Source organism: Salvelinus alpinus, chromosome 25 (assembly GCF_045679555.1).
Source record: "Salvelinus alpinus chromosome 25, SLU_Salpinus.1, whole genome shotgun sequence".
NCBI classification, from domain to species: Eukaryota; Metazoa; Chordata; class Actinopteri; order Salmoniformes; family Salmonidae; genus Salvelinus; species Salvelinus alpinus.
The window spans coordinates 1,922,342-1,938,684 of record NC_092110.1 but is presented as its reverse complement, the minus strand read 5'-3'; the positions used below and the strand labels follow the sequence as shown (position 1 = coordinate 1,938,684).

At 45.6% G+C, this 16,343-nt stretch overlaps 1 protein-coding gene across 22 annotated transcripts in view; it reads right to left on the bottom strand.

The window, feature by feature from the left end:
* The window catches only part of nrxn3a (neurexin 3a), a 437,732-nt gene that overhangs the window by 279,939 nt on the left and 141,450 nt on the right, over positions 1-16,343 (bottom strand). For all 22 annotated transcript variants that reach the window (XM_071365150.1, XM_071365152.1, XM_071365149.1 and 19 more), the window contains exon 11: positions 483-686. In XM_071365150.1, the coding sequence (XP_071221251.1) occupies positions 483-686 (204 nt within the window). The remainder of the gene's footprint in view (positions 1-482; positions 687-16,343) is intronic.

Genomic DNA, 16,343 nt, shown 5'->3' with positions numbered 1-16,343 from the left:
GTGATACTCAGAAATAGTGCGCTGTTCAGACTTCAAATGAACATTTAAGATATAGTTTACAATTAATGATATCTACGGGTGCTGTGACTGTCTCAAAATGACAATGGCTATGGTTTATCTGTTCAAAAGATGGGCCAGACAGCATATTTATCAATGACAAGAACTTTCAGAATGAAATAGCTTAAAAAAAGCCCCAAAGGTCTAGTTAAAAAGTATAGTACTTTCTATACAGAGTGTTAATCAATCTATATCTAATGACATATATCACAATAAAGTCCATGCAAATAAAAGTATAAATATATTTTTTGAATCACTACTCCTTATATTATTGCGATCCTTTTACTCTAAGAACCAAACCAAACTACGAGTTTAAATAAGAAAGTGAAATAATAATGATGGAAGGATAGAGACACTGAACGAAGAGAGAAAGAGAGTGCCACATTTTTTTAACACGTGGCGTAGTCTGTAATGTCATACGATACCTAGGTTGACCGTGAGCTTGACCCGGCCCCCGTCCAGCTCAAGACGCAGCGTGTCGGCCGAGTCCCGTGAGGTGGTGGCCATGAGCAGGCCGTAGGCCCGCTGGGACATGAAACGCAGAGACACGTCCTCAGCCTCTGTGTGCATCACCTGGGGCATCACCACCTTCATGTACATACTGCCGTCATAACTCAAGATGGATGCCTCTGCCAAGGGGGAGATGGAAGAGGGGAGAAAGAGAGCGAAATCGAGAGAGAGAGAGAGAGAGAGAAAAAGAGAGAGAGAGAGAAAAACAGAGCACAAGAGAGAGAGAGAGAGAGAGATATTTGTTAGTCACAACATCTGCTGTCACACATCTTGTTCAGGTGGAGAAATCTACATCATAACTGCATTTTCAGCACACGTGCATGCTCACACACAGACACACACACACGCTCCCCATGCTATTGTCAGTTGCTGGTTTCCCATCACAGCTCTCTTCAGGTGAGCCTCTGTATTTTTTCACTCTCACACACATTTATCTGCCATAACAAATGTTAAATACATACTGTACCTACAGCATGCTGTGGACTCCCCTATAGCGTATCCAACGGTATTCGTTTACACACAGATGATGGCTGAGGTACACGGGAAGGGTTCAAGATGGAAAACACACATACAGTGAGGGAAAAAAGTATTTGATCCCCTGCTGATTTTGTACGTTTGCCCACTGACAAAGAAATTATCAGTCTATAATTTTAATGGTAGGTTTATTTGAACAGTGAGAGACAGAATATCAACAAAAAAATCCAGAAAAACGCATGTCAAAAATGTTATGAATTGATTTGCATTTTAATGAGGGAAATAAGTATTTGACCCCTTCTCAATCAAAAAGATTTCTGGCTCCCAGGTGTCTTTCATACAGGTAACGGACGGAGATTAGGAGCACACTCTTAAAGGGAGTGCTCCTAATCTCAGTTTATTACCTGTATAAAAGATACCTGTCCACAGAAGCAATCAATCAATCAGATTCCAAACTCTCCACCATGGCCAAGACCAAAGAGCTCTCCAAGGATGTCAGGGACAAGATTGTAGACCTACACAAGGCTGGAATGGGCTACAAGACCATCGCCAAGCAGCTTGGTGAGAAGGTGACAACAGTTTCTGTGATTATTCGCAAATGGAAGAAACACAAAAGACCTGTCAATCTCCCTCAGCCTGGGGCTCCATGCAAGATCTCACCTCGTGAAGTTGCAATGATCATGAGAACGGCGAGGAATCAGCCCAGAACTACACAGGAGGATCTTGTCAATGATCTCAAGGCAGCTGGGACCATAGTCATCAAGAAAACAATTGGTAACACACTATGCTGTGAAGGACTGAAATCCTGCAGCGCCCGCAAGGTCCCCCTGCTCAAGAAAGCACATATACATGCCCGTCTGAAGTTTGCCAATGAACATCTGAATGATTCAGAGGACAACTGGGTGAACGTGTTGTGGTCAGATGAGACCAAAATGGAGTTCTTTGGCATCAACCCAACTTGCCGTGTTTGGAGGAGGAGGAATGCTGCCTATGACCCCAAGAAACCATCCCCACCGTCAAACATGGAGGTGGAAACATTATGCTTTGGGGGTGTTTTTCTGCTAAAGGGACAGGACAACTTCACCGCATCAAAGGGACGATGGACGGGGCCATGTACCGTCAAATCTTGGGTGAAAACCTCCTTCCCTCAGCCAGGGTATTGAAAATGGGTCGTGGATGGGTATTCCAGCATGACAATGACCCAAAACACACGGCCAAGGCAACAAAGGAGTGGCTCAAGAAGAAGCACATTAAGGTCCTGGAGTGGCCTAGCCAGTATCCAGACCTTAATCCCATAGAAAATCTGTGGAGGGAGCTGAAGGTTCGAGTTGCCAAACGTCAGCCTCAAAACCTTAATGACTTGAAGAAGATCTGCAAAGAGGAGTGGGACAAAATCCCTCCTGAGATGTGTGCAAACCTGGTGGCCAACTACAAGAAACGTCTGACCTCTGTGATTGCCAACAAGGGTTTTGCCACCAAGTACTAAGTCATGTTTTGCAGAGGGGTCAAATACTTATTTCCCTCATTAAAATGCAAATCAATTCATAACATTTTTGACATGCGTTTTTCTGGATTTTTTTGTTGATATTCTGTCTCTCACTGTTCAAATAAACCTACCATTAAAATTATAGACTGATCATTTCTTTGTCAGTGGGCAAACGTACAAAATCAGCAGGGGATCAAATACTTTTTTCCCTCACTGTACACTCTTAAACCTCACAGCCCGCTCCTGTCTCCCAGTAGAGATGAGAGGGGGAGAGCGTTGTATGAAAATGCGTTAAATCGGCCATGAAATAGCTACTCTGGCAGAGCCAGGTTTAAAGCAGAGAGGAAGAACACGAGGGGGAAACAAAAGGAGACAGACTGTGCTACCCTACATCTGCTGGAATCTGTATCCACTGATATTACAAGCCTACTCTGCTCGCTCTCCTCCTCTCTCTTTCTCTCCATTTATCTCTCCATTTCTTGCTTCCCGGCATCCAGCCAGTAGACACAAACACTCTTTTAGTCCTCACAGCTGTGAAGACTCCATCCGGAACACACACACACACACACACACCCTCCTTTGACACAGTAGCAAAGAAATCGCTGACAAACTCTGCAATTACATCCCAATCAATATGCTATTATGTACGATTAGATGCTTATCTTCCTCCTCCCCTCCAAGCTTCTGCCAAGGCTTAATATATACCCAGCATAACAGGTATAGGCTGGACGAGGACAGGGGGAACACCTCTGGGTACAATGAAGCCAGAACCAGGAAGAGAGAGGCGAAGAGGGAGGAGAGAGGAGAGAGAGAAAGAGGGGATAAGAGTGGGTGGAAGATGGAGGAAGAGGTAGTGAAATAGAGAGAGAAAGAAAGAAGACAGGGGGATAGAGTGAGAAAGAGAGGGTGATAAAGAAAAAGTGAGAGAGAGAGAGAGAGAGAAGTAACACATTGGAGTTGGGAGAGAGGGAGGTGGAACACCTCCAGACAGAATGTCTATGGTGGAGCGTGAGGTGTGAAGAGAGATCAGGAAGGTTTAATATCCCAGTAAGTGACTGTCAGGCTGATACTAACCGACAGAGCAACAGACCCCTGAGGGACAGACAGACAGACGTGTCACTATAGTGTGTTCACATAGTGTCATGTTTTGTCTTTGATCATGTCTTGTCCCTGTGCTTCCCTCTGCTGGTCTTATTAGGTTCTTTCTCTTTCTCTCTCTCTATCGTTCCGTTCATGCTCCCAGCTGTTTCTCATTCTCCCTACGACCTCATTTACTCTTTCACACCTGTCCCCTATTTTGCCCTCTGATTAGAGTCCCTATTTCTCCCTCTGTTTTCCGCTCCTGTCCTTGTCGGATTCTTGTTTGATGTTTGCTGTTCCTGTGTCCTTGTTTCGCCCTGTCGTGTTCTTTGCCTTCTTCAGATGCTGCGTGTGAGCAGGTGTCAATGTCAGCTACGGCCAGTGCCTTCCCGAAGCGACCTGCAGTCTGTGGTCGCGTCTCCAGGCGTTCCTCTCTATTGACGAGAGGATTTCAGTTTCCTGTTTTGGATTACCATTGATTATATCCAGGAGAATCATTATTTGTTTAATACTGGAATAAAGACTCTGTTACTATTACGTCGCTTTTGGGTCCTCATTCATCAGCATAACAGAAGAATCCGACCAAGATGGACCCAGCGACTATGGATTCTCTCAACACTGCCGTCGAGTTCCAGGGAGCAATGCTCGGCAGACACGAGCAGGAATTGTTTGCTGCTCGTCATGCCGTTGAGACCCTGGCCGCTCAGGTCTCCGATCTCTCTGGACAGTTTCAGAGTCTTCGTCTCGTGCCACCAGCTACTTCCTGGTCTTCCGAGTCTCCGGAACCTAGGGTTAATAACCCACCATGTTACTCTGGGCAGCCCACTGAGTGTCGCTCCTTTCTCACCCAGTGTGATATTGTGTTCTCTCTCCAGCCCAACACGTACTCAAGAGAGAGAGCTCGGATCGCTTACGTCATATCACTCCTTACTGGTCGGGCTCGGGAGTGGGGCACAGCTATCTGGGAGGCAAGGGCTGAGTGTTCTAACGATTATCAGAACTTTAAAGAGGAGATGATACGGGTTTTTGATCGTTCAGTTTTTGGGAAGGAGGCTTCCAGGGCCCTGGCCTCCCTATGTCAAGGTGATCGATCCATAACGGATTACTCTATAGAGTTTCGCACTCTTGCTGCCTCCAGTGACTGGAACGAGCCGGCGTTGCTCGCTCGTTTTCTGGAGGGACTTCACGCTGAGGTTAAGGATGAGATTCTCTCCCGGGAGGTTCCTTCCAGCGTGGACTCTTTGATTGCACTCGCCATCCGCATAGAACGACGGATAGATCTTCGTCATCGAGCTCGTGGAAGAGAGCTTGCGTTAACGGTGCTTCCCCTCTCCGCATCTCAACCATCTCCTCCCACCGGCTCAGAGACTGAGCCCATGCAGCTGGGAGGTATTCGCATCTCGACTAAGGAGAGGGAACGGAGAATCACCAACCGCCTTTGCCTCTATTGCGGTTCTGCTGGACATTTTGTCATGTCATGTCCAGTAAAAGCCAGAGCTCATCAGTAAGCGGAGGGCTACTGGTGAGCGCTACTACTCAGGTCTCTCCATCAAGATCCTGTACTACCTTGTCGGTCCATCTACGCTGGACCGGTTCGGCTGCTTCCTGCAGTGCCTTGATAGACTCAGGGGCTGAGGGTTGTTTTATGGACGAAGCATGGGCTCGGAAACATGACATTCCTCTCAGACAGTTAGGGAAGCCCACGCCCATGTTCGCCTTAGATGGTAGTCTTCTCCCCAGTATCAGATGTGAGACACTACCTTTAACCCTCACAGTATCTGGTAACCACAGTGAGACCATTTCCTTTTTGATTTTTCGTTCACCTTTTACACCTGTTGTTTTGGGTCATCCCTGGCTAGTATGTCATAATCCTTCTATTAATTGGTCAAGTAATTCTATCCTATCTTGGAACGTTTCTTGTCATGTGAAGTGTTTAATGTCTGCTATCCCTCCTGTGTCTTCTGTCCCCTCTACTCAGGAGGAACCTGGTGATTTGACAGGAGTGCCGGAGGAATATCATGATCTGCGCACGGTCTTCAGTCGGTCCAGAGCCAGCTCCCTTCCTCCTCACCGGTCGTATGATTGTTGTATTGATCTCCTTCCGGGGACCACTCCCCCTCGGGGTAGACTATACTCTCTGTCGGCTCCCGAACGTAAGGCTCTCGAGGATTATCTGTCTGTTTCTCTCGACGCCGGTACCGTGGTGCCTTCTTCCTCTCCCGCCGGAGCGGGATTTTTCTTTGTTAAGAAGAAGGACGGTACTCTGCGCCCCTGCGTGGATTATCGAGGGCTGAATGACATAACGGTTAAGAATCGTTATCCGCTTCCCCTTATGTCGTCAGCCTTCGAGATTTTGCAGGGAGCCAGGTGCTTTACTAAGTTGGACCTTCGTAACGCTTACCATCTCGTACGCATCAGAGAGGGGGACGAGTGGAAAACGGCGTTTAACACTCCGTTAGGGCATTTTGAATACCGGGTTCTGCCGTTCGGTCTCGCTAATGCTCCAGCTGTCTTTCAGGCATTAGTTAATGATGTACTGAGAGACATGCTGAACATTTTTGTTTTCGTTTACCTTGACGATATCCTGATTTTTTCACCGTCACTCGAGATTCATGTTCAGCACGTTCGACGTGTACTCCAGCGCCTTTTAGAGAATTGTCTCTACGTGAAGGCTGAGAAGTGCGCCTTTCATGTCTCCTCTGTCACTTTTCTCGGTTCTGTTATTTCCGCTGAAGGCATTCAGATGGATCCCGCTAAGGTCCAGGCTGTCAGCGATTGGCCCGTCCCTAAGTCACGTGTCGAGTTGCAGCGTTTTCTCGGTTTCGCTAATTTCTATCGGCGTTTCATTCGTAATTTCGGTCAAGTGGCTGCCCCTCTCACAGCTCTGACTTCTGTCAAGACTTGCTTTAAGTGGTCCGGTTCCGCCCAGGGAGCTTTTGATCTCCTCAAGAAGCGTTTTACATCCGCCCCTATCCTTGTTACTCCTGACGTCACTAAACAATTCATTGTCGAGGTTGACGCTTCAGAGGTGGGCGTGGGAGCCATTCTGTCTCAGCGCTTCCAGTCTGACGATAAGGTCCATCCTTGCGCTTACTTTTCTCATCGCCTGTCGCCATCGGAACGCAACTATGATGTGGGTAACCGCGAACTGCTCGCCATCCGCTTAGCCATAGGCGAATGGCGACAGTGGTTGGAGGGGGCGACCGTCCCTTTTGTCGTTTGGACTGACCATAAGAACCTTGAGTACATCCGTTCGGCCAAACGACTTAATGCACGTCAAGCTCGTTGGGCGTTGTTTTTCGCTCGTTTCGAGTTCGTGATTTCCTATCGTCCGGGAAATAAGAACACCAAGCCTGATGCCTTATCCCGTCTCTTTAGTTCTTCTGTGGCTTCTACCGACCCCGAGGGGATTCTCCCTGAAGGGCGTGTTGTCGGGTTGACTGTCTGGGGAATTGAGAGACAGGTAAAGCAAGCACTCACTCACACTGCGTCGCCGCGCGCTTGTCCTAGTAACCTTCTGTTCGTTCCTGTCTCTACTCGTCTGGCTGTTCTTCAGTGGGCTCACTCTGCCAAGTTAGCTGGCCACCCCGGCGTTCGGGGTACGCTTGCTTCTATTCGCCAGCGGTTTTGGTGGCCTACTCAGGAGCGGGACACGCGTCGTTTCGTGGCTGCTTGTTCGGACTGCGCGCAGACTAAGTCAGGTAACTCTCCTCCTGCCGGTCGTCTCAGACCGCTTCCCATTCCTTCTCGACCATGGTCTCACATCGCCTTAGACTTTATTACCGGTCTGCCTTCGTCTGCGGGGAAGACTGTGATTCTTACGGTTATCGATAGGTTCTCTAAGGCGGCTCATTTCATTCCCCTCGCTAAGCTTCCTTCCGCTAAGGAGACGGCACAAATCATCATTGAGAATGTGTTCAGAATTCATGGCCTCCCGTTAGACGCCGTTTCAGACAGAGGTCCGCAATTCACGTCACAGTTTTGGAGGGAGTTCTGTCGTTTGATTGGTGCTTCCGTCAGTCTCTCTTCCGGGTTTCATCCCCAGTCTAACGGTCAAGCAGAAAGGGCCAATCAGTCGATTGGTCGCATTTTACGCAGCCTTTCGTTTCGAAACCCTGCGTCTTGGGCAGAACAGCTCCCCTGGGCTGAGTACGCTCACAACTCGCTTCCTTCGTCTGCTACCGGGCTGTCCCCGTTTCAGAGTAGTCTTGGCTACCAGCCTCCTCTGTTTTCGTCCCAGCTCGCCGAGTCCAGCGTTCCCTCCGCTCAGGCTTTTGTCCAACGTTGTGAGCGCACCTGGAGGAGGGTCAGGTCTGCACTTTGCCGTTACAGGGCGCAGACTGTGAGAGCCGCCAATAAACGTAGGATTAAGAGTCCTAGGTATTGTCGCGGTCAGAGAGTGTGGCTTTCCACTCGTAACCTTCCCCTTACGACAGCTTCTCGCAAGTTGACTCCGCGGTTCATTGGTCCGTTCCGTGTCTCTCAGGTCGTCAATCCTGTCGCTGTGCGACTGCTTCTTCCGCAACATCTTCGTCGCGTCCACCCTGTCTTCCATGTCTCCTGTGTCAAGCCTTTTCTTCGCGCCCCCGTTCGTCTTCCCTCCCCCCCCCCCGTCCTTGTCGAGGGCGCTCCTATTTACAAGGTACGGAAGATCATGGACATGCGTTCTCGGGGACGTGGTCACCAGTACTTAGTGGATTGGGAGGGTTACGGTCCTGAGGAGAGGAGTTGGGTTCCATCTCGGGACGTGCTGGACCGTTCGTTGATTGATGATTTCCTTCGTTGCCGCCAGGGTTCCTCCTCGAGTGCGCCAGGAGGCGCTCGGTGAGTGGGGGGGTACTGTCATGTTTTGTCTTTGATCATGTCTTGTCCCTGTGCTTCCCTCTGCTGGTCTTATTAGGTTCTTTCTCTTTCTCTCTCTCTATCGTTCCGTTCATGCTCCCAGCTGTTTCTCATTCTCCCTACGACCTCATTTACTCTTTCACACCTGTCCCCTATTTTGCCCTCTGATTAGAGTCCCTATTTCTCCCTCTGTTTTCCGCTCCTGTCCTTGTCGGATTCTTGTTTGATGTTTGCTGTTCCTGTGTCCTTGTTTCGCCCTGTCGTGTTCTTTGCCTTCTTCAGATGCTGCGTGTGAGCAGGTGTCAATGTCAGCTACGGCCAGTGCCTTCCCGAAGCGACCTGCAGTCTGTGGTCGCGTCTCCAGGCGTTCCTCTCTATTGACGAGAGGATTTCAGTTTCCTGTTTTGGATTACCATTGATTATATCCAGGAGAATCATTATTTGTTTAATACTGGAATAAAGACTCTGTTACTATTACGTCGCTTTTGGGTCCTCATTCATCAGCATAACACATAGACGTGGTGGCAGGTTGTCTTCCGCTGGCAAGCCACAAACAATAGTCAGGGATTAGTCCCTTCAATTTAATCTTTTCATTTATCGCAACTAGGCCGGTATTCAGAGAGCATCTCCGAATAGGAGTGCTGATCTAGGATCAGTTTAGCCTTTTAAAACATAATAAATAAAAGGGAAGGGCCTGATCCTGGATCAGCACCCCCGACTGATATACTTTGTGAAAAGGGGCCCGAATCTTGGCTTAACCAAATGGTTAAAACATCTATTTAATATGAAGGAAAGGATGTAGTGTAGGGAGAGGATGTGATTGGAGAGCATGGACAATGGAAACTCTTCTACTACAATATTCTACTGTAGCTACCATAATGTTTAGTTATTCTGCTTTTTTCTGTTCTCTTACTGTCCGTGTTACATCCGGAATATTATAGTCCCATTAAAATAACCATAATAAACGTCATGAACACAAAGCGCATCCAATCCCGCGGCTGACTGAAAGTGTTAATTAAAGCCAGTAATGAGGTGACAAAGCTGCCCTACCGCTAGGAATTTGGGCACTTTAATCAACAAAGAGCTTTAATTGACATTCCATCTGACCTATCGATGATGAGGTAGACCAGGATGGAATACTTAATCAGGAAGTTGGAGAATGGATCTGAGGATGTGATTGGGTGACAGAGGTATATCGCTGTGACTTTCAAGTTGAATGAGTGGGTGTGTATAAACATTTGACTGGTACTGTATGTGTTTGTGTGTTTTGTTTTGTGAGCGTGTCGGTGTGAGTCAGCCTCTCCGAGATATGTATTCAGATGACCTGCTCTGTTTAAAGGACACTGCCTCCACCGTGCTCTCCAGTAATGAAAAAGCTTGGCATGCATTAAGAGCCAATCAATGTTCATTATACTGTCAGTCCCCAACAGATAAAGAGCTGCTATCTCCCAATGACAAAGGCATGGCACTGACGCCATGACGACTGCACCCCACTGTTCCCACTGACTACACTGCCCTGTTGACCGCTTGTGTGTGTGTGTGTCCATGTGAGTGTGCGTGCAGTGACAAAAGCTTTGAACAGAGTGTACTAGCACGTAAACCATCTCAGTTTGATCTTCTATAACCACGGAGAGAATAGGACAGGAGTATCCACACCTTTCACTGTGCTCTGTTTGTTATGACACCCGCTGAGGACACAGTACACCTCTGTTTCCTTGTCCGAGTTACGCGTGTACACTGCATTGGGTTCCTTGTCCTTGCTTTGACACCTCAACAGGACATGGTAAACACTTGTTTCCCCTGGCTCAGCCAGGGTACTTACACTGCTTTGATTCCCTATTACCTTTGCCCTTGGTTTGATTCTTTATTGCACTCTTTATCCTTGCTTGGTTTGAAATGAAGGTGGCAGTGAGATGTGTGGAGTTTTTTTTGACATTGACAAAAGCATACCAACTGTGATTTAACCATGTTCCTCCTCCTCCTCCCCCTCCTAATAGTGAAGCAAACAGCTGAGTGAATCTCAGATGTCCCCTTCAGCTCTGCTGAACCACACTGCATTTTTCAATTCCACACATACGCACCTACACAAATGTACACACAAACGGTGTAAGCCTGTGTGTGCCTGTGAGTGTGTGTATCTGCGCGTGCTCGTGTGTGCTTGTGCATTGGCGCTTGCATGCGCGCCTGTGTGTATATGCACGCCAGTGTGTGTGTGTGCATGTGTGTGTGTTCGTCTGAGAGTGTGAAAGTGAATCAGTAACTCGGTGCAGCTCATTGTAATTGCTGATGAAGAAGATGAGAAGGAGGGGAAGGCTGACTGATTTTAAAGTCAGCTCCACTTTGCATAATTACCACACAAATTACACAGGAAAGAGAAGGTGCCATTAGGATAAAAGATTGGAGGATTTCACTTGAAAAGGGAAGAGTTTTGCTGCAATCTACGAGCAGATGTGAATACAGCCGAGGAGTAGCATGAGGTTGATCTAACAGGTGTGCTCGTCTAACATATATCTAGCAAAACAAACACACGCACACACAGGAACACACGCACACGCATATACACGTACGCACACGTGTGCTCACATAAACACACGCACAGACTATACAGTGGCTGTAACTGTTCTCCTGTTCTCCTCTAGTCTAACCTCTAAGGGAATCTAGCTGGAGCGCCTTCCCAAGCGTCGGCTTCTCAAAGCAACAGAGAAACGCCTCAGCTATTTCAAGGCCCCAGTCCTGAGTCCCCGCCAGTGAATTAACTGGGATGAAATAAGAACAAACCAGCCCCCCCCCCCCCCCCTCCGACACACACACAGAAATAAATAAGACACATTTAGAGAACAGACATAGTTCCAAACCACTGCAGAGGCAGTCATATAAGACAAATGTCTCACTAATTGTTTTTATGAAATGGAACCGCGTTCATCCATATTCAATTGCCTTGGAATCAGAGTCTGATTTGAAGTCTTCTGCCATGATAAACATTCTCGCCACGATACCGCGACAAACATTCTCTCAGTCATTGTGTCATTGTATCCCCCTCAGTTGACGTCAACCAGTGGTGATTATTTGTGGCGCAGCGCCCACAGAGAACCAAATATGATAAATGGACCCATAATGCGTAGAGACGTTACATGCCCTCAAAATGTCCTCGGAGTCTCTCAGCTGTGCGGTGGAGAGAGACTGCGGTTCTCACAAACAACCACATGGTTGCAGCAGAGTCCACAGTCACAATACGCTACACTGCAGTCTGAAGGGGGAGAGAAAAGTCAGAGAGTGAGTGAATGAGTGAGTGAGTGAGTGAGTGAGTGAGTGAGTGAGTGAGTGAGTGAGTGAGTGAAGAGAGGGGAAAATAAAAGTAAGAGAGATGTTCATGCATCCAGAGAGAGTTTAAAACTACTATCAAACTAGTCATGGTTTGTTGGTCCACTAAAACATGCTGGGTGGTTTGGATGACCCATTTGCTAGGTTGCAGGCATTGGGTCACTTAGTTGGGTAGTTTTCTTTAGAAAGAGCAAGGTTGGGTTGTTAATGCTGGGTTATTTATTTATAGGGGACAATGCACATTAATCAACATCAATATTACTGTAATGCAACATCCATGTAAATGTGCCGGAGTTAGCCAAAAGCTAATTTTCACCCGTAGTTTCAGGGTAGGTAATGGCCTTTACAGAGCCACTATACAAATACTCACTAAAACAATACAAAATACAAATACATTACATCCAATAATATATCATTCTAACAACACCATCATCAACTGTCATCTTACATATGAGGAACCACAGATAACTTGTGTGTACAGGGTTGGATAGGTTTGAGCCATGTTTTCAATTTAATTTTAAAAGTACAATAATCAGTGCAACTTCTCAAGTCCGTGGGCATTGCATTCCAGTATATTGTAGCTCTAACAGAGAAGGCAGATTGACTGAATTCACTGTGTTGAAAAGGGACAACACAATCCCCTCTAGTTACTGCCCTTGTTGTCCTGGAGGTGCTTTCCTTGAGCATGATATGCCGGCATAGGGGTGGAGGGGCAAGACCATTCAGGATCTTAAAAACAAGGCTTGCATCTACATACTGCTTAAAGCTATCCAGACTAAATCAATTATGTATGTAAATTATATTACAAAAATCTTGTGTTTGTTTGTAGAGTGATTCAATTTGTTTCAGAATAGTAGCTCCTGCTTGTGACCAGCATGTGAGGCAATTTCTCAAATGTGAGAAGATCATAGCATGCATATATAGTTTGGAGGCCTCCAGAGGAAGGGCTTATAAACCTAAAGTTGGATAATCCAAACTTGACCGTGTTAACCTTCTTCTTCACGTGTTTCTTAAATGTCAAGTTGGAGTCCAAAATGACGCCGAGATACCTGAAGTTAGACACGACTTTCAGATTCTCTCCATTAACAAGAACAGCTCGTTGGGAAGAATCAATGGATTTCTTAGAGAAATACATACAAACAGGCTTGTTGATATATAAATGCAGGCAACAATTAGTCATCCATTTAGTAACATGTACCATAGCTTTCAGTTAACTTGTTTAACAACTAGTTGTCTATTTTTTGAGGGTACATACAGAACTGTACCATCTGCAGACATCTGCATGTTAACTTGCGGGTAAGCAAGTGGGAGATCATTTATAAAGATGGTAAACAGAAGGGGGCCTAATATAGACCCTTGTGGGACACCAATGTTATAATTAAGAGAGTCCGACTAAGTGTCCCCCAAACAAACCCTTTGACCTGTGTTTGTCAGATAGGAATACATCAAACTAATAACTTCAGTGGACACATTAAGGGATAGGAAGAATGCAGCAGACTTCCAAGCATTGGGGAAGGGTTGTGGAGATATGACCAAGTGGGTGGGTTAATTATCCCGCCAAATCCAGAAGATCGAAGTGATCCAGCAAGCTCATGAATTAGGATTGTTGCAACTGTAGCAAGTCCACAAGACAGTGCAGCCAGCGCTGAATGGAATTACTTTTCAACGGACAAATGGGCAAGGTGTTGGTGCTGACCAAAAACTGTGAATAAAATGCTGCCTAACATTACTAATGATCCATTCGGGTTAAAAAGACATAGCTATCATAATTACATACTATCTCAGTCACTGACAATTTTAGACAATGTTAGCTAGCACGCTAGCAAGTAAACAACCGCATGCATGCTAGCTAGCAAACTATTTTCCTGTGCTGTGTGTGTTTGCAAAAATGTAAAGTTTTTGTTGAAGTTTTGCTAGCTAGCTAGCTATATCAGTGCCTGTAGCTAGTAAGCTTATTTTCTGTAAGCCTAACGTTAACTTTACTGTGTGGTGCAATGACTTTCACGTCAGGTAGCTAGCTAGCTAAATAACTTAGCTTAGCTTGCTAGCTCAAACTAGGTTTCTCACCCGGTTTGACTAGCTAGACCAGATTTTTACTAAGCTAGGCCTATTCCCTGTTTGTAGCTAGTTGGCAAGCTTATAACTCAGGATTTTATTGTGGTTCAGAAACTGTGGCTATGTTTTCTAGCCTAATAGTTTCTATGACATAAAGGAATGACTCAATTGTTTATTCAAGTTTATACACTTAAACTGTGTTAATGTTATGTCTTTGTCCCTCAGATACTATAGGCTGCATGGCCCTGAGTGTGATTTGCCCACCACCAGTGTACTGAGTGCAGGAAGCTACATATTGAAATGAAAGTAGTGTCTCAAATGTTCATCCACATTTATCTATTTTGTCTGTCCTGTAAAACCTTTGTTATGTTTTTGTCTCTCAGATACTAAAGATAACATGGTCCTGAGAGTGTTTCTCCCACCACCAGCGTAGCGAGTTGGAAAGAAGACTGCCCGCCCAAGCATTGATGAGTGCAGAAAGTCATATTGTAGCATTAAGTATATATGTATACATGTGTAATATTGAATACTATTTAATATGTAATACTGTACTCAACTACTCTCGTTAGTGTAATTGAGTAGCTTTTCAGTAGTACAGTGGCTTGCGAAAGTATTCACCCCCTTGGCATTTTTCCTATTTTGCTGCCTTACAACCTGGAATTAAAATAGATATTTTGAGGGGGTTTGTATCATTTGATTTACACAACATGCCTCCCACTTTGAAGATACAAAATATTTTTGGCACATCTAGCCACTGGGATTTTTGCTCATTCTTGAAGGGTTGATGTTTGGGATAGGCTTAAAATAAAAATATCAAAAACGACTTTCTATCGCTGGATTCAGACATGTAACCTTTGGAACCAGAGGCAGAGGATTATTCCCATCCGTCACCCACGTCCACATGTACAGTGCCTTGCAAAAGTATTTAACCCCTTGGCATTTTTCCTGTTTTGTTGCTTTACAACCTGTAATTTAAATGGATTTTTATTTGGATTTCCTGTAATGGACTTTTTTTTTTTTTTTTTACGGAAAAGTGGTGCATGCATATGTATTCACCCCCTTTACTATGAAGTCCCTAAATAAGATCTGGTGCAACCAATTACCTACAGAAGTCACATAATTTGTTAGATTGCACACAGGTGGACTTTATTTAAGTGTCATATGATCTGTCACATGATCTCAAAATATATACACCTGTTCTGAAAGGCCCCAGAGTCTGTTTCACCACCAAGCAAGTGGAACCATGAAGACCAAGGAGCTCTCCAAACAGGTCAGGGGCAAAGTTGTGGAGTAGTACAGATCAGGGTTGGGTTATAAAAAAATATTTGAAACTTTGAACATTCCACGGAGCACCATTTAAATCCATTATTAAAAAATTGAAAGAATATGGCACCCCAACAAACCTGCCAAGAGAGGACTGCCCACCAAAACCCACAGACCAGGCAAGGAGAGCATTAATCAGAGAGGCAACAAAGAGACCAAAGATAACCCTGAAGGAGCTGCAAAGCTCCACAGTGAAGATTAGAGTATCTGTCCATAGGACCACTTTAAGCCGTACACTCCACCGAGCTGGGCTTTACGGAAAAGTGGCCAGAAAAAAAGCCATTGCTTAATGAAAATAAATAAGCAAACACGTTTGGTGTTAGCCAGAAAGCATGTGGGAGACTCCCCAAACATATGGAAGAAGGTACTTTGTTCAGATGAGACTAAGATTGAGCTTTTTTGCCATCAAGGAAAACGCTATGGCTGGCGCAAACCCAACACCTCTCATCACCCTGAGAACCTTATGGCAGCATCATGCTGTGGGGATTTTTTTCATCGGCAGGGACTGGGAAACTGGTCAGAAATGAAGGAATGATGGATGGCGCTAAATACAAGGTAATTCTTGAGGGAAACCTGTTTCAGTCTTCCATAGATTTGAGACATGGACGACCTTCCAGCAGGACAATGACCCTAAGCATACTGCTAAAGCAACACTCGAGTGGTTTAAGGGGAAACATTTAAATGTCTTGGAATGGCCTAGTCAGAGCCCAGACCTCAATCCAATTGAGAACCTGCGGTATGACTTAAAGATTGCTGTACACCAGCGGAACCCATCCTACTTGAAGGAGCTGTAGCAGTTTTTAAGGATCCGCCCATTTTTTTCAATTTTCGCCTGAAATGACATACCCAAATCTAACTACCTGTATGTCACGCCCTGAAGCAAGGATATGCATATTCTTGGTTCCATTTGAAAGGAAACACTTTGAAGTTTGTGGAAATGTGAATGCAGGAGAATAACACACAATAGATCTGGTAAAAGATAATACAAAGAAAAAACCAACCGTTATTTTGTATTTTCTTTGTATCATCATCTTTGAAATGCAAGTGGAAGGCCATAATGTATTATTCCAGCCCAGGTGCAGTATACATTTTGGCCACTAGATGGCAGCAGTGTATGTGCAAAGTTTTAGACTGGTCCAATGAACCATTGCATTTCTGTTCAAAATGTTGTATCAAGACTGCCCAAATATGCCTA